The 26,670-nt window shown below is 38.5% G+C and overlaps 1 protein-coding gene across 7 annotated transcripts in view; it reads right to left on the reverse strand.

Annotated features, from left to right (window-relative positions):
- Positions 1 to 765: 765 nt before the first annotated feature.
- Positions 766 to 26,670, reverse strand: part of LOC106090318 (cyclin-dependent kinase 5 activator 1) — a 428,985-nt gene continuing 403,080 nt past the window's right edge. For 6 of the 7 annotated variants that reach the window (XM_059365389.1, XM_059365384.1, XM_059365390.1 and 3 more), the window contains one exon: positions 766 to 1,023. In XM_059365389.1, coding sequence (XP_059221372.1) covers positions 876 to 1,023 — 148 coding nt within the window. In that variant the 3' untranslated portion in view covers positions 766 to 875. The remainder of the gene's footprint in view (positions 1,024 to 26,670) is intronic. The other variant, XM_059365391.1, reaches the window with a different exon arrangement.

Here is a 26,670-nt window from a genome sequence, read left to right on the forward strand (position 1 = left end):
TTGTGATTAAAAATCAATCCAATTTTTAAATGTGTACTGTATACATGTATATTGTATACATGTATATGTGTAGAATTGTTTATCTATAGACTTGAAAATAATAACAAAAAAATCAGTATGGTATTTATAATGATTTATATCGTTCATACCACGATATTGTTTTGGTATTTCTTTTACTATCACTACCGTTGTTATCAATTTTTAGTTCGGTTTACAGGGGCCAAGGTACCAACGTACCTAAGACGCGCAGCTGTTGGGTCTTTGGAGTCCATTTTGATCCTACGCCTGAAGAGATTTAAATTTTGTGGGTGATAGGTACTTCCTATTCCGAAATACATATATTTTTTGAGGAGCGAAATACAGACTTGTTCGCTCCACACAACGCCTGCTTTATTATTTTTCTGAAATCCTGACTTCGACTTTATTTCGAGGTTATTTAATAGTATTTAGAGCGCTCAAAGAGCCGATTACCGGATTCCATGGTGGTATAGAGCGGAATAATATTCGTACCCTTTTTCCAACCTTACCTAACCAAGTTGAAAGCATATTTCTGCTCCTTGAAAGGCCTAAATAAATTGTGCAATCGTTAAAAAAATTAAAGGAAAGCAGAATGTTAGCGAATTAAAATAGGCGAAATCTTCGTCTAGTTAGGTTAGTTCCCAATGTAAAATACAAAACTCCGATATAGGTGTTTTCTAGTTTCACACTATAATAAAGTACTTACGGAGGAAGACATTTTTTAAAGGTAAATGAAACTAATCGGCATTGTTTTTATCGATTTATGTATATCAATTACAACAAAGTTTATATATACGGTTATCATAATGTTGTGCAGAAAATGTTAGTCGAATCGTGATTTCTGCAATAAAAATGCGTCAAGCAGCTCCGCAGGAAAGGGAGCGGTTCGAACTTGAAACCAGTTGACCACACGATTTAAGTTCAGTAAAAACTTCAGTGAAAAATCCTGGCTCAGCGTTAATTTTAAGCATCTTTGTGCTTAAACGGTTCACTATCAGTAAGCATCTGAAAAAAAAAGAAATATGTACGCTAAGTTGATATTTTAATGGCGTGTAGGGTAATTAACTAAAAATCATAGAGGAATGTGAACACATTTGGGTTTAGTTAAAAATGTGATAAGTCGTTTGTCATGAACGGTAAAAGCAGTAAAATCCGAGATTTATGGTTTAATTTAGTACACACAATAAAATATTTTATAAGCAAAGTGCTCTCCCATTATATTTCCAATTGGTTTTCTGTGTGTCTGTCACAAGATATATTCATTTCCGGTAGTGGCAGTTGCCAAACAACAAATATTGAGTACACTTTCTGTCAAAATCAGTTATTAGTGCAACTCTGATTTTGGGTAAGTTACTAGTTCGCGCCATTTTTCGTTGCCTGTGTGTGTCATGGTTCTTAACTACACACACACAACCAAAACTGGTTGAGAGATAGTCCACTTCGCGAGAACAAAAATTGTACTCAGCTGTTTACGGTATACTACCTGGTAATTATGTCATGGCCTGTCAGATTTGAATAGACCGCGCTTAAATATGTACTGTAGTTTTTATACACAACACCATAGAATAGGGGCATTCAGTTATACAAAATGGTACTAAAGGGAAGCAAATACTACACTTATTAATGAGGAAGAGGCGGATAATCGCGAGGAATGCACAGTTCGTCCCCAGCCTTTAAGTAAAGGTCGTGTTTCCGACTCGGATTCAGCCATCGACAGTGTCCATGAAACAGTCAACGCAGCCGAATCGAGAGGTGAGGGCATCGGGATGACGGCAGAGGTGAGCGATAGCTTTGCTATTCTCTCAAGCGGACCAGAAAAGGGATCCGGGGCACAACGAAGGAGACAGAATAAATAGAACTGACGTTCCAAGCACTTATATCACCCGAAGAGCATAACACTGCAAAAATGCTGAAAATGGAAAGGAGCTCCCCACTTTCAAGTAATCTGGGAAGACCAAGACAGCCCCTACATAATGGAGACACCAGACAATGCTCTGTGGAGGGAGACAAAGTCGAAACAGCAACCTGAACCTCATGGAGGACTATGACTTCATCATCTTAACGCTGCGCTTTGCATCAGCGGAATGTATTGATACCGCCAAAAAGCTCGCTGAAAGTATACACACACACTGGGGCGCAAAGGTCGACCTTGTGAGAAAGATGGATATCCCACAGCACAAAAAGGCGAAGGTCTTCATCAAGGATTTGGGTGGTGAAATCGCGATGGAGCGCATAATGGAAGTCTTAAACAAGCAAAACCAATATTTAGCTGTGAAAGGGAGGAGAAGCAGGAATGAACTCTCCTTGTGGTTGGCATCGATCAAGTCTCCGTAACAAGTTTGGCCAAACTAAAGGCACGGCGTACTACGGGACCTTGGCCGTATTTTTCAATATTGTGAAGACAAGGATAGGCAAATATCCTCATACTGAGCCATCAGGCGATGTAGTGGCGGGACACTCAGTAACTGACAGGGGCCGATAACGAGATTATCACCGAATCTCTCGGTATTGGGAAGAAAAACATGAGGCAGGGCAGGGGCGAGAGACCCAACACAGCTTTATGAACAGGGACCCGACGACTTTCTCGGGATTAAGAAGGCTAGGATGGATGACAGAAAACTCAATGCCGCCTAACCCACAGGAGCCGACGATGAGACCATAACCTACTCCCAAGAGGCCCATTTACTCAAAATTTAGAAGACTAGTAAAGGCAATGACCCTAATATATGAACAACAGGCAGTGCAGGGACGGCAGACGCAATACAGCATAACGAACAGGGACCCGATGATGGAACCATTACCAACTTTCTCAAGATTCGGTAGAATAGGATTTCCAAAGACCCTAATATTAAAGCATCAGGCAGTGCAGCGACGGGAAACTCAATGCATCCTGAGGAACAGGGAGCAAACGATGAGCCCACATCACCCACTCCCAAGAAACCCATCTAATGGAAGATCAATGATTGAGGTTTTCTAGATAAACCTCCACCGGAGCGGGACAGCTACAGCTCTGATGGAGAAAATCATCATGGACAAGTTTCATAAATCAAAAGCCTTCGACCAGAACAACGTTTCTGGACTGAACCATATCAACCACCAATTATTCTATGCTAACACTGATACTCGGCCGATGACCTGCGTTATTTATCATAAGAATTTAAATTTTTTTTTTTTTTTAATTCATAATTTACTTTATTAAAGACAATTTTATAATAACAATTCATCTTATTTACTATTGCAGCGAAGCCTTATGGCTTGTCTGCAGCATAATATTAATAATAAAAATTGTATATTATTTCAATATCAGACTTAGTTCCACCGTCCAGCTGTATTATAGTATTTATCTTTTCTAAAGTTTTGATTTAATACATATTTATAAAAAATTTGCTTATTTCTTTTTTCTTATTCTTCTTATTTCTTAATTGTAACAATTCTACTGGTATTATATTCAAAGTTGTAGGCAAAGTTACCGCCAGGGAGTATTTGCCGTAGTTATTTCGGAAAGTTGGCACAGTATACCGTCCTTCAGTTCGGCTTCTGGTTTGATGTCGATGGCTTATACGTTGTAGAAGTTGTGTGTTTTCAGAAAATTCATTTATTATAGTAGTTTTGCATAGATCATGTATGTTCATTATTTGTAGTTCTTTGTAATTTTTTTTTTTTGTATCGAGTGTGACTCTAGGGTTGTTTGTATTATTTGTGTTGTTTTGGTGGTTTGAATTAGAAAGAATATTAATATTTTGGTTCATGTAATGTTTTTCGCTTTGGCACTTTTTATATAGTAATTTAACTACTCTATCCTGAGCTGATTGAACATATCTGCAGCCTACTCCATTTCCCCACGCCGTTATGTCGTGCCGTATGTACGATTCGATAAGAGAGAAATATGCCAGCTTGAGTACGTAAAAGGGTGAACAGAGTCTTAGATGATAAAGAGCATACGATGATTTTCTGATCTTCTTTTGGACAATGTCAGTGTGATTTTTCCATTTAAAAAGGCTATCTATTGTAGATGAATTCCTAGATACTTATAAGTGTTTACTCTTTCAATTATCGTAGTACAAGTTTCATTGATATTTTGGTTTTGTAAATATATTTTGTGCAGACATTAGGTGTTGTGAAATATTATTTTAGTTTCGGCTGGAGCTGTATGACGAGCGTTTGATGCATTTATGTATAATTAGTTCATTATCATGGCACCGATTTGTAATGGTATTCAGTTCGCTTTGCATTATCTCCGTTGTTGCTTTAATACATTTAGTTGATACTATTACAGCGGTATCATCTACATACGCGAAGGCCGTTCCTTTCGGAATAGTTTTCATCAGATCATTAGCATATATTATGTATAAGATGGGCCCAAGTTTGGAACCATGTGGAACCCCATAATTTGTCGGTTTATCTTCACTAAATTCATTTCCTATCTTTACTTTGTATTTTCTACAGGTTAAGTAGCTTTTAAACCAGTTTAGACTGTGACCTCTTATGCCATTTCGTTCCAAAGTATCAAGGAGTTTAGTATGCGACAGAGTATCAAACGCTTTGCTGAAGTCTATGAACAATACAAGGTAGTTCATATTCTTATTGAGATTCTGTTGTACATGGTTTGAAAAATATCCCAACAGCTGATTTATATTTTTTCCTTTCTGGAAGCCGAATTGTGATTTATGTATTATGTTATATTTGATTAAGAAGCCTTTAATTCTTCTTACCACTATTTCTTCTAACACTTTTTCTAGTATTGGAAATATTGCGATTGGCCTATAATTATTGATATCCGTCTTTTTCCCGTTTTGTAGATAGGTCGTATTAGCGAAACTTTTAGCATTGAAGGTACATCCGCGTTATGTTTGCTGCTGTTGATAAGTGTTGTTATTATCGGGGTCAATTCAGTGGCGTTATTTTTTATGTCAATGGCCCGTATGTAATCTGTGCCTTCGGTTTTCCGAATATTCAGGGTTTTTAAAATATTAAATATCTCTAACTTTTTCAGTTTCCAAGATTCTCTCATATTATTTTTATTTTGCAGAAATGTATACCGATTTTTTGCATTTACAATTTTTTTTATCAATTTATTATAAAAAGTTTTATAAATTTTTTCATTTACTGCATTACTTTTGTTTTTTCTCCATTTTTTATAGAGTTTTTCACGTATTTCACAGCAATTTATTATTTCTTCATTTAACCATTTATATTGTTTTCTCTTTTTTCCCATTATTTTATCAGTGGTTTTAGCTATTTTGTAAGCGTTATTAAAAATATCACATATTTAATAGAATATGAGTTTTCAATTATATTGTTCCAATTTACTGCTCTTATTATTTGGTTAATTTTTTTTATTATGAATTTTTGAAATTTCCACATTATCATTGTTTTCGCGTTTTTTATTTATGCAGCCGTTGTCATCACTCTCGATGCAGTCGTATAATGTATAATCGTCTGATATGTTTTTTGCGACACCAACATGTGTGTTTGACTTCGAACGCACAAACAGGTGATCAATACATGTGCTTGTATAATTGCAAGCATCTTCTCTAGTTGGCGCGTTTACCATACATTGTAGGTCGTATGAAGAGAGCATGTCCATATGAAGAGAGCATGTCCATGTTGATGTTGATGTTCATATCACCAATGACTATTATGTCTTGTTTTTTGTTGACTTTACTTATATGCTGCGAAGAAGAATACGTGTATGCTTTGGTGAGGGGAGCGATAGGCGGGTATTATTGTTGTCTTCTTTTCGGTATTCTTTATGACCACTCTCAATGTTTCAAATGTTTTTGTGTCTATCATTGTTGTTTCAAAGCTAATGGTATCGCGTATGTAAATAGCTATGCCACCACCTCTGCTTTTTCTGTTTAGGAAGATGCTGTTGAATCCTCTATGCAAAAAAGTTCTTTTTCATCATCTTCTTTTATATTTGTTTCGCTCAGTATTAAAGGGTGATTTTTTTGAGGTTAGGATTTTCATGCATTAGTATTTGACAGATCACGTGGGATTTCAGACATGGTGTCAAAGAGAAAGATGCTCAGTATGCTTTGACATTTCATCATGAATAGACTTACTAACGAGCAACGCTTGCAAATCATTGAATTTTATTACCAAAATCAGTGTTCGGTTCGAAATGTGTTCATTCACCGTAACGTTGCGTCCAACAGCATCTTTGAAAAAATACGGTCCAATGATTCCACCAGCGTACAAACCACACCAAACAGTGCATTTTTCGGGATGCATGGGCAGTTCTTGAACGGCTTCTGGTTGCTCTTCACTCCAAATGCGGCAATTTTGCTTATTTACGTAGCCATTCAACCAGAAATGAGCCTCATCGCTGAACAAAATTTGTCGATAAAAAGCGGATTTTCTGCCAACTTTTCTAGGGCCCATTCACTGAAAATGATTTGCAAGCGTTGCTCGTTAGTAAGTCTATTCATGATGAAATGTCAAAGCATACTGAGCATCTTTCTCTTTGACACCATGTCTGAAATCCCACGTGATCTGTCAAATACTAATGCATGAAAATCCTAACCTCAAAAAAATCACCCTTTATTAGTTATGTTTTATTTGTTACAATTTTGATTTGTGTTAAAAAAATAAAATTCATATGTAACATTGTGATATGGTTATTTAAGAGGGTTTGCTCGATTTCATCGAAATTTTTAATAGTTTTATTTGTAGAGTTCATTGTTTATACAAAAAAAAGAGTCAACATTTTGTAAAATGTTAATTAGGTTGTAAGGTTTTTTTTTATTAATAATTTTTAAAGTAAAATTTTGAAAGAGTTTTTGCTTTTATTTTAATTTGTGATGGATTCAATATCGGCATTATTTTTAGTTAAAATTGGTGAAAGTGTTTCCGATTTATGTGCCAAGATTGTACCGTTCTTGACCCAGACCAATTTCCATCCACATTCCTTGCTTTAGTTTTGGCCATCCATAAAAGTCGCCTATTAAATGAAGTCAGCTCTGCGTTTATGTAGATGTAGGTGTCTGTTACAGTGTTGTTTTCGCTCAGCACATTGGCATCTATCCTGTGACCGTTCAACTTTTGCATTATTTCTTGTTTTGTTTTAAGAGAGTTAAACTCCACAAGAATTTTGTTGTTTTTTCTAATGCGGCGAGCGCTGGCAATTTGATCCTCTCTCAACTGTACTCCGACCGCTGCAGTTAAATATTTTCTTCGCAACGATTGTTGGCTCTATATTCGTTTCGGCAACATTATTTATTTCTATGTTTTTGTTGAGGTTTCGTGGCTCTAACGGACTTCCAAACTTTCAATCATTTTTGATTTTTCTTTATCATTTTCTTGCAAGTCAATTACTTGACCTGCACGTTGAGAAAGAGTGTCATTGATTTTTGACACGGCTTCTGATAATTGCATTATTTGATGCGGTTAAAGCTGTTGTATTTTTGGACATTTGCTCCATCAAATTGTTTCAAAAAGCTTCCAATGACTTTTGCATGGAGCCTTTCAACATGCTCGACTTAAGTTCAGCGGTTTCAGATTCTCTGCATGTGCTTGCTTTGGTGATGGGTTTCTTAGAATGTTGTTGAACGGCGAAGCTTCTTTGAAACATTTGATGTTCTTATTTTCAACATCGTCTTCTTGTCTCTGTTATTTTTGTTGGTTATTGTTTTCTTTGAGTGTTATGCGGTTTTCCTTGTATACGAATGCCTGATATGTATTGTTTGGTGACCGCACTCGCGATTTACACACTTGACACTTCCACTCTACCTTTTTTGTTGCGCTCATGTATGGAATTTTTCGTTGTGACTATATGTTCGGAAAATCTAATCGATGAGGTTCAGGGTTGGAGGGTCTACATGGAGCATTCTTACTCTGGCCTTCGCTACCTTAAATTTAGATTAGAAGGCCAGCGCCGAATCCGATAAGCTACCATAATAAGTTAAAAACCAACTGGCTCAGAAGACTACTCAGAAAAATACTTGGAAAAGATAATTCAGAGTGTCCAATCGTTGAAAACATAGACGACAATGTCAACAAGATTACGGCTGGACTAGCGGAGTCTTTCGAAGATAGTTGTCCTCTTCGGGAAAGGAAATAAGCCCAAGAAAATTCTAGGCTTTTGATGAAAACGCATTTTCCACAGGATAGAACTGTACACACGGAGACACCGGAATTTTGGAATAATGGGGTTGATCGAAGGTTTATCATAACGGAATGTATGGTGAAGGAGGCCTTGAAGAGCTTTAGACCATTTAAGTCATACGGGCCAAATGGTATATTTCCGGCGTTACTACAAAAGGCAGACTTGAACCCACTCAGGTGAGTGGTATTGAAAATTATTATACCCTCCACCATAGTATACTAATTTCGTTATTCTGTTTGTAACTACTCGAAATATTCGTCTGAGACCCCATAAAGTATATATATTCTTGATGGTCGTGTCATTTTATGTCGATCTAGCCATGTCCGTCCTTCCATCCGTCCGTCTGTCTGTCGAAAGCACGCTTACCTCCGAAGGAGTAAAGCTAGCCGCTTGAAATTTTGCACAAATACTTCTTTTTAGTGTAGGTCGGTTGGTATTGTAAATGGGCTATATCGGTCCATGTTTTGATATAGCTGCCATATAAACCGATCTTGGGTCTTGACTTCTTGAGCCTCTAGAGTGTGCAATTCTTATCCGATTGGAATGAAATTTTGCACGACGTGTTTTGTTATGATATCCAACAACTGTGCCAAGTATGGGTCAAATCGGTTCATAACCTGATATAGCTGTCATATAAACCGATCTTGGGTCTTGACTTCTTGAGCCTCTAGAGGTCGCAATTATTATCCGATTTGCCTGAAATTTTCTACGACGGATTCTCTCATGACCATCAACATACGTGTTTATTATGGTCTGAATCGGTCTATAGCCCGATACAGCTTCCATATAAATCGAACTCTCTATTTTACTTCTTGAGCCCCCAAAGGGCGCGATTCTTGTTCGAATTGGCTGACATTTTACACAGGTCTCCAACATATAATTTAATTGTGGTCCAAAGCGGACCATATCTTGATATCGCTCTAATAGCAGAGCAAATCTTTTCTTATATCTTGTTTTACCTGAGAAGAGATGCCGGGGAAAGAACTCGACAAATGCGATCAATGGTGGAGGGTATATAAGATTCGGCCCGGCCGAACTTAGCACGCTTTTACTTGTTAAGGATTGTGTAAGTAGCACGAAATTTCTAACTTAAAATTTTCATTTTAGAGGTTACTTTATAATTTTTAGAGCGCACAGCAAGCCGATTACTGGCTTAGGTGTATGTCCATAGTGGCATGGGGCAGGTTAATATCTCCACCCTCTTTTCAACCTAATCTGACCTAACCTACTACAAAAGGTGACCGACTATCTGGCCAATATTTTCACAACTTGCCCAGGACTTGCATTAGGCCGGGTTGATTTGTATTGATGAAAAAAAAGTTGAAAACTCGTATAGCAAAAACGTACAATTCTAAGAAGTTTCTCCGAAGAAACCTTGTGTCTAAAATAAAATCCTAATCCACGTCTCACCACTTCAAAATTTTTTTTCTGCTCTTTCGATATTTTTGTAATCAAGGTACAGGTCGCATTTATTGCTCGATTGTCGTAAAATTTTACATAAGTCACTTTTTTGGTCCAAGGACAAATGCTATTAATTTTGACCAAAATCGGTTTAGATTTAGATATAGCTCCCATATATATCCTTCATCCGATATGAAATTTTTAGGCTATAGTAGCCATAATTTTGGTCTTTACAAAATTTTGCATAAAAGTTTCTACTTAATGTTCCAACATGGGTGCATAATTTTATCAACATCGGTTCAGATTTAGATATAGCTCCCATATATATATTTCATCCTGCACGGCCTTTTATGGCTCTAATACCCACTATTTTAGTCCGATCTTTACAAAATTTTGCATGTTCCAACATGAGTGGATAATTTTATCAAAATCTGCTGCAGCCTAAAAATTAGTCTTGGACAAAGTCATTCATCGGACTGATAGATCCTTTTCGGTCCGTTCCGATAGAGGAACTAGTTCCAGTTTATCGTTCCTTAGTTCCATTTAGTTCCTATGCCAAAGTAACTATTTTGGTATTGCAAAAATATGGCACATAACACAAACACAATTGACTCACAACAAGAACATTCCCTCAATTTGTCATAAATTTGATTATTGAAGGTTACATTTGGAAATGTTCAAAAATTGAGTGTCTAAAATTACGAAATTTGTAAATTTTTATGAAAACGAAAATTAAAATAGAAAAATTATAAGCAAAAATTGTTTGTTTTTGTAGAAAAAAGTGTCCATAAAATATAAAAACTGTCCAATTTCTTTTTTACACGTATACACATTTTGGGGCAAGGTTGTTTCCAATATTTGAATAGACAGACGGACAGACAGATCGTCTTAGTGCTTTGTGATTGGAGAACTAGAAGGTTTTTTTCCATTTCTTTTGATAAACAATTGTCTGTTTTGATTTACATATATACAGTACCCGTTTAAATTGACATATATGTATATTTTTCAAATTTAACTTAAAATGCATTTACAAAATGTCCTCTTTATTAAAAAAAGAAAAATCTGAACCGTTTTTGGACCAAAAAAGTGACCTGTGCAAAATCGTACGATAATGGAACAACAAATGCGATCTGTAGCTTGATAACAAGAATATTAAATATCGAATACCGAAAGAACAGGAAATACAGTACAAGTCGAGAGGCGCGGATTAAAATTTTATTTTTAATACATGGTTTCTTCGGAGAAACTTTTAAAAATTGTATGTAGTTTATATTATTACGATACGATTTTTTGAAAAAAAATCGACCCAACTTTACTTTCATATACTTCGAAAGCCTGATCTTGCATATGGTATATGAATGAGCTAGACCCAGGGGTCTCAATGTTAACCCAGAGAACACAGAAATATGCCTGCTCACGGGTAAGACGAAGGTGGCCCAATTTGATTCCACGTTTCCTCAATGAAACAATTTCGATATCTGATAAGGTCGAATGCATAGGTGTGATTTTGGATGGGAAACTTAATTGAGAAGGCTCAGAGAAGTTGGGCACTATGTAGACGGGCCAAAAGCTCAAAATGGGGCCTGAATCCAAGGATAGCCCACTGGCTCTACAGAAGCGTGATTAGACCAACACTTAATTACGCCTCAGTAGTTTGGTGGACTACTATGGAGAAAAAGTGCAACGTTAGGACCATACAACAAGTTCAGAGAACATGTTGTCTTGGTATAGGCAGAGCGATGAGGACCACGCCCACTAAATGACTGGAGACTATTTTAGATATCCAACCCATTGACACACAGATTAAATGTGAGACAGCCACTGCGGTTATTGCTATTGCCGTCTTGAAGTTTCACGGGTGGATCAAAGCTAGGGGACAGAGTGGCCCTGGCGGTCTACATTGAGAACCCAAAGACTGGGATCTGTTTTAGTCTGCCTGACCATAATACGGTCCTGCTGGTGGAGATCCGGACGATCACGGAATGCTTGAGGAGGTGTGATATTAACGCGAGGACATCGATTGTGAACATCTTTACGGAGAGTAAAAAATGGTCATAAGGGCAATAAAAACCAGGAAGGACGGCGAAAATCCTGTGGGGTGATCAGGATCATGAGAGGACGAGACTATTACTGAAAGGATGTTAGATAGAGGTCAGTACAGCTTTTCGTGTGGATACGGGACACATAGGACTATGAGCTCACCGATGCAAAATCGGTGCGGCAAGTAATAGCATGTGTAGGACATGTGGGAAGATGATGAGACGTTAGAGCATTTTCTATGTCATTGCTCGGCTTTCGTGAATAACAGAGACCGGTACTAATTCGGGACACGATACCAGACATGAACCAACTTAGGTGAGTGGTATGGAAACAATTAAGAATTTTGCAAGTATCACGTAAAATTTTTTTTCGAAGTTACTTTTTCGTTTTTATTGCTTACAAAAAGCCGATTACTGACTTAGGTGTATATCCTTAGTGGCATGGGGCCGATTAATATCTATATATTATTTTCAGCCTAACCCAACCTTGTCCTCAGCGAATGAAGAGACATAAAATAATTAAATTTGCCACAGATAACATCGACAAAAAAACGTAGAAGAAAACTTATTGTGTTCGAAGCTTTTTGAATAGAGAATCTAAACACAAATCTTCCAATGTGGCAATTCTATGTGTATGGATCCTACTGTCTATGTGTATGGATCCTACGGTCATATAAATACGATTCTTGTTAATCCCTGCTTTTTCATTGTCATTTGTTTACCTGGAATTGTAGCTTGGAAAAGTTCTATTACTTTTCAGCCCAAGACACTTTCAGGTAAACAACTTGAATTAAGTTTCGCACCGCCTTTAAAACCGAACTGTTCTTTTTTAATCCCCCAAGCACGCAATTGTAACATAAAAGTGATTACCAAAGATGCATACATAGACAATTACAACATATTTTAGAACACACAAATCAAACTGAGAGCGGGACATAACCACAAAAAACAGCGGGATATTTCTATACAATAAACAAACAACAACGAAAATCCATTCACAAACAATATTAAGTTAGGCTGACGAAACAAAAACCAGAGAAGAAACAAAGAGTGTCATCAAAACCTATCACCATCGAACATATAACTAAAATAGCTTATATGAACTTATAACTACTATTGGCTCTTCTCCCATTTTGAACTTAAACTAAAGCTACTGCCAAAACCCCTTGAACTTATTGCTATTAAATTGTATTTTTGTACTTAAAACTTATTATTGCAAACCCCGTGAATTAAACCCTCAACTCCAACCCAATATGGCTTTTTCCCATTTTTTCTAAATTTAAAATATTGCACATTTTCTAATTTTCATAGAACGAATTCTAAACTTAAAACCTACTTCAATCTTAATTGCACCAATGCAATTTAGATTGCATTAGTGCAATTTGGTGCTCAATTTGAGCACCAATGCTCAAAGAATGAATAACAATCAAACATAAAGGGTGATTTTTTTGAGGTTAGGATTTTCATGCATTAGTATTTGACAGATCACGTGGGATTTCAGACATGGTGTCAAAGAGAAAGATGCTCAGTATGCTTTGACATTTCATCATGAATAGACTTACTAACGAGCAACGCTTGCAAATCATTGAATTTTATTACCAAAATCAGTGTTCGGTTCGAAATGTGTTCATTCACCGTAACGTTGCGTCCAACAGCATCTTTGAAAAAATACGGTCCAATGATTCCACCAGCGTACAAACCACACCAAACAGTGCATTTTTCGGGATGCATGGGCAGTTCTTGAACGGCTTCTGGTTGCTCTTCACTCCAAATGCGGCAATTTTGCTTATTTACGTAGCCATTCAACCAGAAATGAGCCTCATCGCTGAACAAAATTTGTCAAAATTTGAACACATTTCGAACCGAACACTGATTTTGGTAATAAAATTCAATGATTTGCAAGCGTTGCTCGTTAGTAAGTCTATTCATGATGAAATGTCAAAGCATACTGAGCATCTTTCTCTTTGACACCATGTCTGAAATCCCACGTGATCTGTCAAATACTAATGCATGAAAATCCTAACCTCAAAAAAATCACCCTTTATATGTATGTGTTCTCTTTTATTTTATGAAAAGCGAACCAAAATAACGCAATATCTCTAACATTTGATTTATTGCGTCCATTAAAAAAGTTAAAAACAAATTATCTTAAAAATTGTAATTATCTTTGTGAGGCGATTCAAAAAGAAAGAAAAATGATCCAGTGACTAAACATAAAATAGTTTGGTAACAACAAATTCACAGTGATCCACGAGAAAATATAGAAAAGAGGGTTGGTTACATACAACCCTACATGCAGACACGCATGGACAGACACCAACATAAAAACACAACACACATATAAAATCAATTTTGTTCATATCTTATATTGGGTTGCCCAAAAAGTAATTGCGGATTTTTCATTTCATTTTTTCACAGCTTGTGACTCTGTAATTGCATTCTTTCTTCTGTCAGTTATCAGCTGTTACTTTTAGCTTGCTTTACAAAAAAAGTGTATAAAAGTATATTTGATCATTCCAAGTTTTATTAAAACTTTCTCTTAAAAAATCCGCAATTACTTTTTGGGCAACCCAATATATAAAATTCAATTTGTGTTTGTTTGTTTGTTCCGTACAGACTCAAAAGTGGCTTAACAGATTACCTTGAAATTTTCACAGATTGTGTAGGTTGGTCTGGCAGGAAACATAGGCTATATAATTTCTTGATATGGAGAGGGGGCGGTCCCTCCATCTTATGTCAAAAACACAACCCAAAATCAAAAGTGAACCGATCGGGACAATATTAGTATCAAATGAAAGGTATTGGAGAGTAGAATGCGAATCTGGTATTCAAATTTAAGTCAAAGTACCCGTCAGGCCCCAACTCCAAAACTACCCATACAGATATATTCGACGTTCATTTAAATATGGGGCTCAAATGAAAGGTATTCGGGAGTAGATTTCGTTAGGCCCATTATGACTATATGATACTTGGCTGAACCGATTTTCTTAAAATTTTCATAGATTGTGTACGTTTGTCTGGAAGGAAACATAGGCTATATAATTTTTAGATATCGGGTGGAGACGGACCCTCCCCCTTACCCCAAAAGCGCCACCCATATCCGAAAGTGGTCCGATGGTCACAATAAGGGTATCAAACGAATGGTATTGGAGACCAGAAAACGAATATGGTATTAAAATTTGGGTCTAAGTACCCAGCCGGCCCTCCCAACCAGAAAACTCCTCTAAACAGATATCTTCGAAGTACATGTCAGTATGGAATTCAAATGAAAAGTATTAGGCAGTAGATTACAAATATGACATAAAACCATTAGGTCCAAGTAATGGGAGGCCGCCCACCCCAAATACCCCTAAATGGGCATATAAGCCGACCATGGCTATATGGGACTCAAATAAATGGATTAGGGAATAGATTACGAATATGACATTAAAATTTGCGTTCAAGTCTAGGTGTCGCTTTTCCTCCTAAAGATACGTCAAATGGGTTATTTGACCCATTATGGGACTCAAATGAAAGGTATTTGAGAGTAGGAAACGAATTTGATATTAAATTTTGGAGTCAAGTGTTTTGGGTAAGCCCTAAAGCACCCCTAAACTGAACTTCATTTGCGTTGGGAATAACGAACGAATTTGATATCTTTTTCAGCGCAAAGTGCCGGTGGCCGCCCCAGCCCAAAACCCTAAAAAAAAACCAAAAAAAAAACAAAAACCCTCAAAACGGTTCTTATTTACCGGGCATAGCAATGTGGGGCTCAAATTAAAGGGATTTGGAAGTGCAGCACGAATTTGATATCCATATTTGAGTCGAAATGTCTGAGGTGTCATCCCTCCCCTAATGAGAACATTACCCTAAGAATAGTGGCATGGGGCGGATTAATATCTGCACCCTCTTTTCAAGGAGGCCACCGCAGCGCAGAGGTTAGCATGTCCGCCTATGACGCTGAACGTCTGGGTTCGAATCCTGGCGAGACCATCAGAAAAAATTTTCAGCCGTGGTTTTCCCCTCCTAATGCTGGAAATATTTGTGAGGTACTATGCCATGTAAAACTTCTCTCCAAAGAGGTGTCGCACTGCGGCACGCCGTTTGGACTCGGTTTTAAAAAGGAGGCCCCTTATCATTGAGCTTAAACTTGAATCGGACTGCACTCATTGATATGTGAGAAGTTTGCCCCTGTTCCTTAGTGAAATGTTCATGGGCAAAATTTGCAATTTTACCCTCTTTTCAACCTAACCTATTCTATCCTACCCTAAGGAAGAACATTACCATCAGGAACCGAGAAGGGGCACATTCTCATACATCAATGAATGCTTTCCGATTCAAGTTTAAACTCAATGATAAAGGGCTCTTTTTTATAGCCGAGTCCGAATGGCGTCCCGCAGTGCGGCACCTCTTTGGGGAAATTTTTTTAAATGACTATGCATGGCATTGTACCTAGCAAATGAAGCCAACATTAAGAGGGGATAAGCACCGCTTTGTACGATGTTCTCGCCAGGATTCGAACGCGTTCAGCATCATAGGCTACAATGGCACGCCCTGAATGCGGATTCAGGGCCCCTAAAAAGATATTAGAGAGTTAAAGAAAGCGCAGCGGAGAGGCTCGGTTCGGCTAGTTTAATATAAAAGACAAATACACAAATCAAAAATTAAAAATTGATCTAAATTTGTTTGGTGCAATTATTTTGTTAATTTCTTCATAAAATATTCCAAGATCAAAACAAAATCAACGCAAAAAAATAATAACCAAGTTACAAATAAGACTCATATAAAACATAAAGCAAAAACAACAAGAGGGTCACCTTCTTGTGAGAACATAAAAATAATTAAATAATATTCTTAATATTAAAAAAAGTTACCCAAATCAATTTTAGGTTGTAGCAAATCTATAAAGAAGTGTTCAAAGACAAGGAAGCTTGAAAGTGACCCGCAACTTACTTACTTTAATTGGCTTTAATAGAACATTTGTTTCACTAGCCGAACGTAGAATAGCGTTCCAAGCGCTTCAATATTCTGCGCTCATTCTCATATCTCTGACACCAAGTTTTGAGTCTCCTAAGTCTCCCACCACTTTATCTTTCCATTGGGCTTTTGGTCTTCCCGGTTTGAGTGTACCATGAGTGTAGGTCATGACAACATGTCCTAGCCAACGCAGCCGTTGTATTTCGATGCGGGTAACTATGCTCTCCTCGTCATACAGCTCGTGGTTCATACGTCGCCTATATTCTCCATTAAAAAACTGGTCCATATATTTTACAAAGAATCGTTTTCTCAAATACTCCAAGCACTGCCTCATCTGCTTTCACAAGTACCCATGCTTCAGAACCATATAACAGCAACAGCAAAAAATAACAGAAACAAAGCCACCTCTCGGTACCGTGCTACCGAGAGGTGGCTTTGTTTCTAAACTGCTTACTTAGTCCAAAGTAGCATCAGTTTGCCAGTATTATCCTTCCCTTTTCTTAAAACTGGTGTCATTTGTTTCGGTTACGGCGGTGCCGAGGTAGATAAAGTTACTGACTATCTCAAAGTTGTGGTTCCAAACTTTCTCCATTTTCTTTATCTGCTGTTTTGGGAGTTGAAACCATCAATTTCGTATTATCTCCATTTACTGCCAGGCCCATTTTTACTGACTCTCTTTCGATTCTTTCAAAGGCTGCAGTTACTACATACGGTGACCGACCTATGATGTCGATTTCGTCGTTATTGGCGAGAAGAATGTGTTCTATATCTATTCTAGTGTGCTATATCTATTCACATCTGCATCTTATATAATCTTCTCCAGCAGGATATTAAAGAGATCACACGATAGTCTGTCTCCTTGTCTGAAACCTCGTTTGGTATTAAATGGTTCGGAGAGATTCTTTCCTATTCTTACTGAGGAACGCGAATAAGCAAGTGTCATCCTGCAGTTTTATTAATTTTGCGGCGATACCAAACTCATACATGCCTTGAAATGCCTTTGAACGTAAAGAAGTATCGAAAGCGGCTTTGTAGTCAACGAAGAGATAGTAGGTGTTGATCTGTACTACTTGGGTCTCTTCCAGGATTTGGCGCGGTGTGAATATTTAGTCCAAGGTGAATTTACCAGGTCTAAAGCCGCATTGATAGGGACCAATTATCTCATTAACTTTAGATTTTAATATTTCACACAGTACGCTAGAGGGTATCTTGTATGCGATGGGGAGGAGACTTATTCCTCTGTTGTTGGCACATTCCGTCTTTCTCCTTTCTTGTTTATAGTTTGCTTAGGTTCCAATCATCGGGTATGCGTTCATCTGGCCAGATTGCGTAGATAAGCTGAAGCATACGCCTTATCAGCGTGTCGCCTCTGGTCTTAAATAGTTCAGCGTGTAACCCGTCGGCTCCTGCTGCCTTGTTGTTCTTTAGTCGGGTCACTGCTACCTGGACCTAATTCTGACTAGCCATGTTATTTGTGTCAGTTACCAGATTTCCTTCTTTGTCTCTGCAAAAGGATGTGCCTGGACCAAAGCCATCGGTTTGGTCTTTAATTCTTTGGTAGAATTTCCGGACATCATTCTGACTCCTGTACATCTCAATTCGCTCACACTCACGCTTTTCCATATCCTTTTTCTTTCTGCGAAATAGACGTTTTTCCTCTCTCCTTTTCTCCCGATACCTCTCCTCATCTGGCGCGTTGCTACTGATTGGTTGCTCTATATGCCGCATTCTTGGCTGCAGTAGCATCTCGACACTCTTGGTCGTACCATGGGTTTCTTGGAGGAGGCTTCCGGTACCCAAGTACGGATTTCGCGGCATTTTCCATGGAGTGGGCAATAGTTCGCCACTGCGCCGTTATATCATCTTAACAACGCGTGCTTTCATCAAGCAGTTGGGTCAGTCGAGTGGAGTATGCCGCTGCCATCTGTTGTGTTTGAAACTTTTCAATGTCCAGCTTCCGTGCAGTGCCAGATCCTCGAAATGTTTAAACGGGTGCGAACCTTTGCTGCAACAAGGTTGTGATCCGAGTCTATATTCGCTCCACGGATCGATCGTACATCTAACACGCTGGATGAATGCCTTCCATATATCACAACGTGATCAATTTGGTTCCTCGTGTTTTGATCGGGTGACAGCCATGTAGTTTTGTGAATATTTTTTGATGTTGAAATCTGGTGCTACTAACTGCCATGTTTTTTCCCGCGGCTAAATCTATCAGCCTCAGCACGTTATCTCGTGGAGGCTAAACAAACTGTTGGACCAAAAATGTCTTCCTTCCCCATCTTCGCATTAAAATCTCCCAGAACGGTTTTAATATCTTGGGCGGGGTAGCGGTCATATTTTCTTTCTAGGCGCTCGTAAAATATCCTTGGTCTGCTCGTCTTTTTTTTCCGTCGGGGCATTGGCACAAATAAGGCTGATGTTGAAGAATTTGGCTTTAATGCGGATTGTGGCCAGCCTCTCATCCACCGGAGTAAATCTGGTCTCCGACTAACCACAAATCGAGAGCCAAATTCATGCCTCGTGTTATGGCAGCTATAGTATAGTTCGTCACCGTTTGGTGTTGTAGAGACGCCATTCCCAGTCCATCGCATTTCCTGTAAGGCGGTAATATCCGCCATGTACTTCTGTATTACATCCGCCAGCGCGTATACTGCATCTTCTCTATAAAGAGTGCGGATATTCCAGGTGCTGATCCGCAAATCATGGTCCTTCTATCTTTTGCGTGGGTCGTCAACGTTGGGGGGGTCCGTTTTTACTATTCCTTTGTTTTTCATAGTAGTTCTCATAGTTCTTCAGAGGCGGGTTACTGGCCCAGCGCCTCAAACGCATGGGTTTTGTGGGATTCCACATGTATCCGATCGCCTCCAGCCGCCCCTAACCTGATTTTGGTCATTGGTTATTTGAAGGCGCCAATAACTCGCCTTGCCATCTCGAGTATCATTGGCACTCAGTATTTAATTAAGAGCCAGTGCCATCTGACTCATCACTGAGACTCTCCTCTCGAAAATAGCTGACTGCCGCGGCCGCATTTGCAGCTACTCCTTATAAAAATCGAGCTTTCGAGCTCAGCTTTCAGCTAAGCTTCCCATGGTAACGATGGACACCACACAAGTCGGAGCTCAAAGTTCCTGCCTGTGTAGTGCTTATAGTTACCCCGTGTCGGCCGGGTGTGACCCGCAAGTGTGACAAAAAGTGAACGTTTAAAAAAATTATCCAAATTCTTATAGTTCAAGGCCTTTCTGTGTATTTTCAAAATTTTTTGGTAAAAATCTTTAATTACACATTTTAAATTAAATCCGTGAAATCAAGATTTGGCAGTTTTCCAAGCTAAAGAATTTTAGAAAAAGACACTTAACACAAAAAACCAAAAAATAAAGATCCAAAGAACGTAGAAAAAAATAGACGAAGAAAATAGGCGCGGAAACAATACAACAACATCATCATCACAGACCCACACATATATCAAGATTCAAAGTAAGTACCACTACATTGGTGCTTTTTATTAAAGTGCGACTGTGTATTAAGCAATACATAACCTTTTCAAAAAAAAGGAAACATTTTTACAATTTGCCCAGCCTACTTTAGTATTGTTATTATTGTGCAAAATTTTTAATTGATCCTGTTTTTGGAAGAAATATTTTTTTATATTTGCGGTGACTCATTTTGATTTAACCCTTTTTCAATCGACTCCTTCCACTTAACTTTCTAATTTATAATTTGGACACCCGTGTTATTTTGCAAAACAACCCAACGTTACTTTAAAAATAGAAAAATAATTAGAAAATAAAAAAAAAAATTCATTTTTTCGGAAACTATAAATCAAATAATTTTTTTTTGTTTAAATTAATCTTAAACATGTTGGAGCTTCGGGTATCTTCGTAAATTTTTATGTCATTTTGAGAACATTTTTGGAATTTTTAAAAATGTTAAAGCAAATTTGCTTCGAATTGAATTGCTGTTGTATTGGAATTTGAAAAATTGTTTTGAACCGTTTTTGGCTGCTGTTGATATAATCGATATGATAAAAAATCCAGCGAAATAAGAAGCATGGAAAAACTTATTTAGATATGAAAACAAACGTATGCAATTAAATGAACAACTCAAAGCCATTTTAGTTTACCAGCAGTTTCTGTTGAACGTGTCGCATCCGTACTAAAGCTACGACGCACAATTATTAGTTCCACCCAAACTTTGGAGACCGTTTATGTTGAAATGGGGGTGTCATCCAGTTTAATTCACATAGTTTTAACAAAATTGCCTAGAACAATTGTGGAAAAATTTGAGAGTGTAGGATTGCTCAATTCTTAAATCGTCGAAAGAATTGTATGAATTTTAAAAACATAAATTTAAAACTTCGGAATCGGTAGGAAATATTAAGCCCCAGTTAGCCTAGATCTGACTTCGATAGAATGGATAGGAGGAATAATAGTTTGTCAAATGAACACATCACAGAAAGTTAAAGGATCAGACAAAAGATCCAATTTTCATTCAAGACCAAACAATTCAGCATCTGGCTGTGGGAACATAGCTTTGTAAGCCTAGCCACTTTTTGCGAGAATGTACACAATTCACAGAAAAATCTCCTAATGATAGAATACACATAGTCAAAACCAGTCACCTTTTTTATAATTGCCTTTGTTCAGGGAGGGAACGTAATTTATATCACCACAGTTTATTACATAAAAGCAACGAGATGCCCTACCCAACAAACCACACAACAACGAGACGGCACACGACCTAATACATTTACTGCCGCTTTTAACACATACGTTCAAACCGGTAGACAGGAAGCATGCCCTAGTATTAGCGCTTCTGATCCTACCGCACTAATTTAATCATCATCTTCAAACATAAAGTCCTCATCTGGTTTAAAAATATCTTGTCTAACGACTCTGTCCCTGCAAGATATTATACTATTTCCTACTTGAGAAATTTAGTTCATATAACCGGCTTATGTGAAACTGTAGCAGAGTCATCTACTAAAGCAATTTTTACAATTTGCCCCCTCGTTGACACAAATGTCGATCTAGAAGTGTGAGCACCGGTTTTGAAAACGTTTCCATCAAGATCAATGCAGCATCATAAAACAATTGCCAAAACCCCTTGAACTTATTGCTTTTAATTTGTGCTTTTATACTTAAAACTTTTTATTGCAAACCCTTTGAATTAAACAATAACTTAAAACTAATATTGCTTTTCCCAATTTTTCTTCATCTAAACTATAGCACATTTTCTAATTGCCATTGAATGAATTCTAGATGCAAAACCTCCTTAAATCTAAATTGCACCAATCCTTTTGCTTGTTAAAAGGAAAACGAAAAATATAAAACCCTGAATCTACTCAAAGAAAAAATTACAAACAAATATAGATATACATATGTGTTTTCTTTCATTTTATTAAAGGCAAACGAAGACAAACACCAACAACAAAAACAAACAGGGAAATAAAAAAGGTACATGTGCTACATTTGGTATTTTATTTGTGGATTGAGCTATAGATTTGGAATGTTGACCTTGAATGCATTGTTCAACCAATCTTTGAACATTTGACATTTCAACTTTTAACAACTAAAAAGTACAACATAGTTCGAACTAGATTAAATTCATGCAAGGATTGACCTAGAGCTCTGAAATGTGGCGTAGTGGGACACTTTGGCAATATATAGTAGGTTAAGTTTAAGTGCCAGTCTGCCATCAGACATAGTTTTAGAATGCTCACACATAGGCCACATAGTTTTAGAATGCTCACAGTCCCCATTTTGTGACCATCTATCATTCCTTGTCCTTCGCTCCTGGTCCTGGGAACTTGGCTAGAGTCACACCCACAGATTCTAATTTCCCTTGAATGTGTAAGGTAGTTACTAGTCTCGCAAGCTCGTCCGCTTTACAACTTCCTGGGATATCTCCCAGAACAGGCGAATTTTGAACTGTTCAGCCATCTCGTTAAGAGATTTGCGACTGTCGAGGGCGGTTTTTGTGTTCAGAAAAACGTTCTGAGAAGATATTTATGCCAATCGTCTTTATGTCATTATATCTTAGCCATTCCACCACTTTCTAAATTGCTAGGATCTCCGCTTGATACACACTGCAGTGGTCGGGTTGTCTTTTCGATATGACCAGTTCTAGATCGGTAGAGTACACCCCAAAGCCAATCTGGTCGGCTAGTTTGGAACCATCCGTATAGAAGGGATATCGTAGTTCCAATGGGTTCTACCACGAATAGCGGTACAGTATATTTTATCAAAAAGCTGCTCAGATAGGGTGTAATCCACTCTGCTTGGAACATTGTATAAAGGATAACACAGATTCGGACACATGACCAACGAGAAAGCTCCCTTAGCCTCACAGCAGTGGTCGCTGCAATTTGTCTAGCCACAATTCCATAGGCATTAGATGTAGCATTAAATTCAGTGTGTCAGATGATGTCGTCCTTAGTGCGGCTGTGATGCACAAACAAGTCATCCTTTGTATCCAGTTGAGTATTAAACAGTAGGTGGATTTTGAATCGCCATCTACCAGACCACAACATCATATAGTATAATAAGTTTGACAACTGTAGTGTTTATCCAATGCATGACGCGTGGCCTAAACCCCCAACTTTTTCCAATAGCTCTCTTGCAGGTGTATAGGCCAAGAGTTACCTTCCTTGCTCATTCCAAAATGGTGAATTTGAAGTTCAATTTGCTGTCCATAGACCCAAAGCCCGCCGTAATGCATCTTTTACGGTAGAATTGATGCCTAGAAACTCCAACTCCTTCATGATTTACGTCGGTTTGACATTATCGAAAGCACCTTCAATGTCAGGAAATGCTACCATTGTATATTCATTGACAGCGAGAGAACCCTCTACGCAGCCGACTGGGTCGTGAAGGGTTGTTTCAGTGCATTTTGCATTATTTTATGCATGCTGTTGCCGCGCAGGCGATCTCCAGGGATCTTTGCCCTACGATGTTTTTCTATCAACATCTCAAGAACCTTCAGCATAAAGGATGACAGACTAAATGAAAATCTTTCGCCTTCCTGTGGTAAGGTTTTCCTGCTTTCGGAATGAAAATGACCTTCGTGTCTCTTCATCCCACTGGTATATACGACATGTTGATACATGTAGAGTATATCTCTCTAAGCGATGGAACCAGAAATTCAACCGGTATTACATCATCAGCCCCTGGCGACTTAAAGGAGTCGAAACTTCTTATCGCCCAAAGGATTTTCGGCTCTGACACAATTTCCCAAATAACTTCCGCCGAGTGCATACCAATGACAACCTCTTCTGGCTCCACGATGTCCGTTGGAGAGTTTCCCGGAAAATGTGTATCAACGAGTAGTTTTAGTGTTTCCTTACTTGACACTGTCCATTCATTCTCTGACTTGAATATATCCCTCCATAATAGATCTCGAGGACAGAATTCCTTCCTTAGCATAAGGGTCCTTCCTTCCTTAGCATAGGGGCCTCAGATGTATCCTACACGGAGCTGCAGAATTCTACCCAGGTATTGTTCTGAGCCATTCTCAACTCGCCCATATATTCTCTTAGCTTAGCTATATAGATGTCCCAATCGTGTGGTGCTCTTGTGGCTTTCGCTCTATTGAAGAATTTTCTGCACTCCTTCCTTAACTCAGCCCCTTGCCTTGCCACTAGGACATGCTGACACAAGCGAGTCATTCAGAGCTTTCGTGATCCGCTTGACCATTATGTTTTTATCCTGTGCAATTGCCACTTCCTTTTCTAGTCAAGAAGGGATAGACGTGCAGAATTTGTGCCGAAATTTCCAATCAGCCTATCTTCTGTTTAGCCGAGGGACTTCTTCTGCAGTATTTTCTCCCAGGCTTAAACTAATATTACGATGATCAGATAAGCTGTTGTCATCCAACACTTCACAGTAGCATATTATTGAGCTTATATCTTCCGATACAATGGTAATATCTAGTACCTCCTATCTGTTCCTGGTAATAATGGTCGTTAAGCAGCTAACCCCTTTCGTTGACATCCGAAATTCCCTATATCTCGTGATATGCATTAGCATCACTTCCTACAATGAGGCTCTTCTTCCCTCCAGAAGCGGCTTCAACCAGCAACAACCAGCAACCGTTTGTAATCTTCAGCGACGGAAGAAGATAACCATTTAGACTACTCTTTGCTAGAATACAAGCTCTGTGTCTCCCATTCCCCGTACCCTTGAGAAGTTTTAATCCCAGAATTCTTAGTCCACAAACCTTTCCTTCACCCACCATGGTTCCTGAATAAGAACTACGTCAAATCCCCCTGTCATCAGGAGGACCTTTAGTGTCGTCAATGCGGCCTTGCAATGGTGGATATTTATCTGTAGAAACCGGACCATAGTCAGGATTCAGAACTCATTGTTGTGTTAGCCTCGTCTTCTGATTCCACCAAGAGTTCATCATTTACAAGATTCGTTAGATTTTAAAATGATGAGCTTCCGTATGCATCCAGGGACAGGGAAGAAAGCAGTGGAATCACTCTTCCTCTTATAGTTGATAAAAACACTATTTTTGGAAATTCACAAATTTTGGTACCAAAAAGTACAATATGATACGAAACAGACAATCTTTCTATTAAAGTCTTTAGTTTTAGTAAAAAATAATAAGTCCTGAGTTTTTTTTTGTTTTTGAAAAGTTTACAATATACCAATTATTTTTTAATTATTTTCTGTAGTATGCGTCACGGATTGACCTGTTACCAACAATTTGATTCCAAAGCATAGATATTTTTATTTATATACACAGGCTAACTAATATGCATTTTACCTTATGCAATGAACTCTAATGGTTATGATAGGTTTGGTTGAAAAGAGGGTGTCCATGCCACTATGGACATATACCTAAGCCAGTAATCGGTTTATTGTGCACTCTTAATACTAAAAAGAAGAACGTCAAAAAAGAAACTCTAAGTTCCTTCCGTGCTACTGACAGAATTTTAAACTGTTTTCTATGCCACGCCCCTTACTTGGTTCATGTCTTGTATTGTGTACCCTCCTAAGTGCGGGTATCTGTTAGACGCGAAAGCCGGGCAATGACAATGGAAATGCTCCAGTTAAGGGCGTGGGTGAGGAATGCACGTGCAACACTGTAGAACATTGAAACGATAGGTTGGACGGCGAAAATCCTATGGGGTGGATTCAGATCGTGAGAAGACGAGGCTATTACTGAAAGGAAGTAAGAAGGAAGTCAGTATAGCTATTGGTATCATAACGGGACATATAGAACTACGAGCTCACTTATGTAAAATCGGTGCGGCAAGTGATAGCATGTGTAGGTTATGCGGGGAAGATGATAGGACCATCTGCAGAGTTCCACACATGTTCGAAAATCCGCTCGTTAACAAGATCCTCCACTTGAGACTGTTGATCTTGTGGAATCCTACAGTACGCATTGCCAATATTGATGACTGGATAAGTCAGCTCATCTCTGTTGTGCTTCCTTGCCACCTTGGCGTAAGGGGGCAGCTCCTTACCAGTCTCAGCGACCATCTTCCCCTTCTGTGATGGCTGTGGCCTCCTATTGGAAGTCACAGTCCTCCATGAAGTCTCGGCGCCGTTCGCGCTTCCTCCGTTCCTGTTCCGATTTTGTATTCCTCTGCAGGACATTGTCTGGAGTTTATATTGCAGGATGGCTGGCTTAGTTTTCCCAGAGTACTTAAAAGCGGAGAACTCATTTTCTTCTTCAGCATATTTGCAGTGTTATGCTCTTCGGGAGATCTGATTTTCTTTCCAGCTTACGTAGAAGTGCTTGGAATGTCAGTTCTATCCCATCCAGCATCCTGCACTTTCGCCCCATTGCGCTGCCGGTACATACTACACTGTCTCCTTCGTCGTGCCCCTGATCGCTTTCTCTGTCTGCTTGTGAGCTTAGCGAAGCAATCGCTCACCTCTGCCGTCATCGTCGGAAACACGACCTTTACTTCAAGGCTATGGACGAACTGTACATCCCTCTGCTTTATACGTCTCTTCCTCATTAATTAGTCTGACGACTAGTTGTGTGCTTGAAACATTGCTCTCGTCTACAAGTGCCAAGGCACCCACACTTTTAGGAGGAGAGAACAACATGCTACAGTCTGACGCCACCACCACAGCTGTTAGGCCTTTGGATCAATTTCGAGTCTACTCCAAAAAGGCTTTAAAATTCTTC

Source organism: Stomoxys calcitrans, chromosome 3, assembly GCF_963082655.1.
Source record: "Stomoxys calcitrans chromosome 3, idStoCalc2.1, whole genome shotgun sequence".
NCBI lineage: Eukaryota > Metazoa > Arthropoda > Insecta > Diptera > Muscidae > Stomoxys > Stomoxys calcitrans.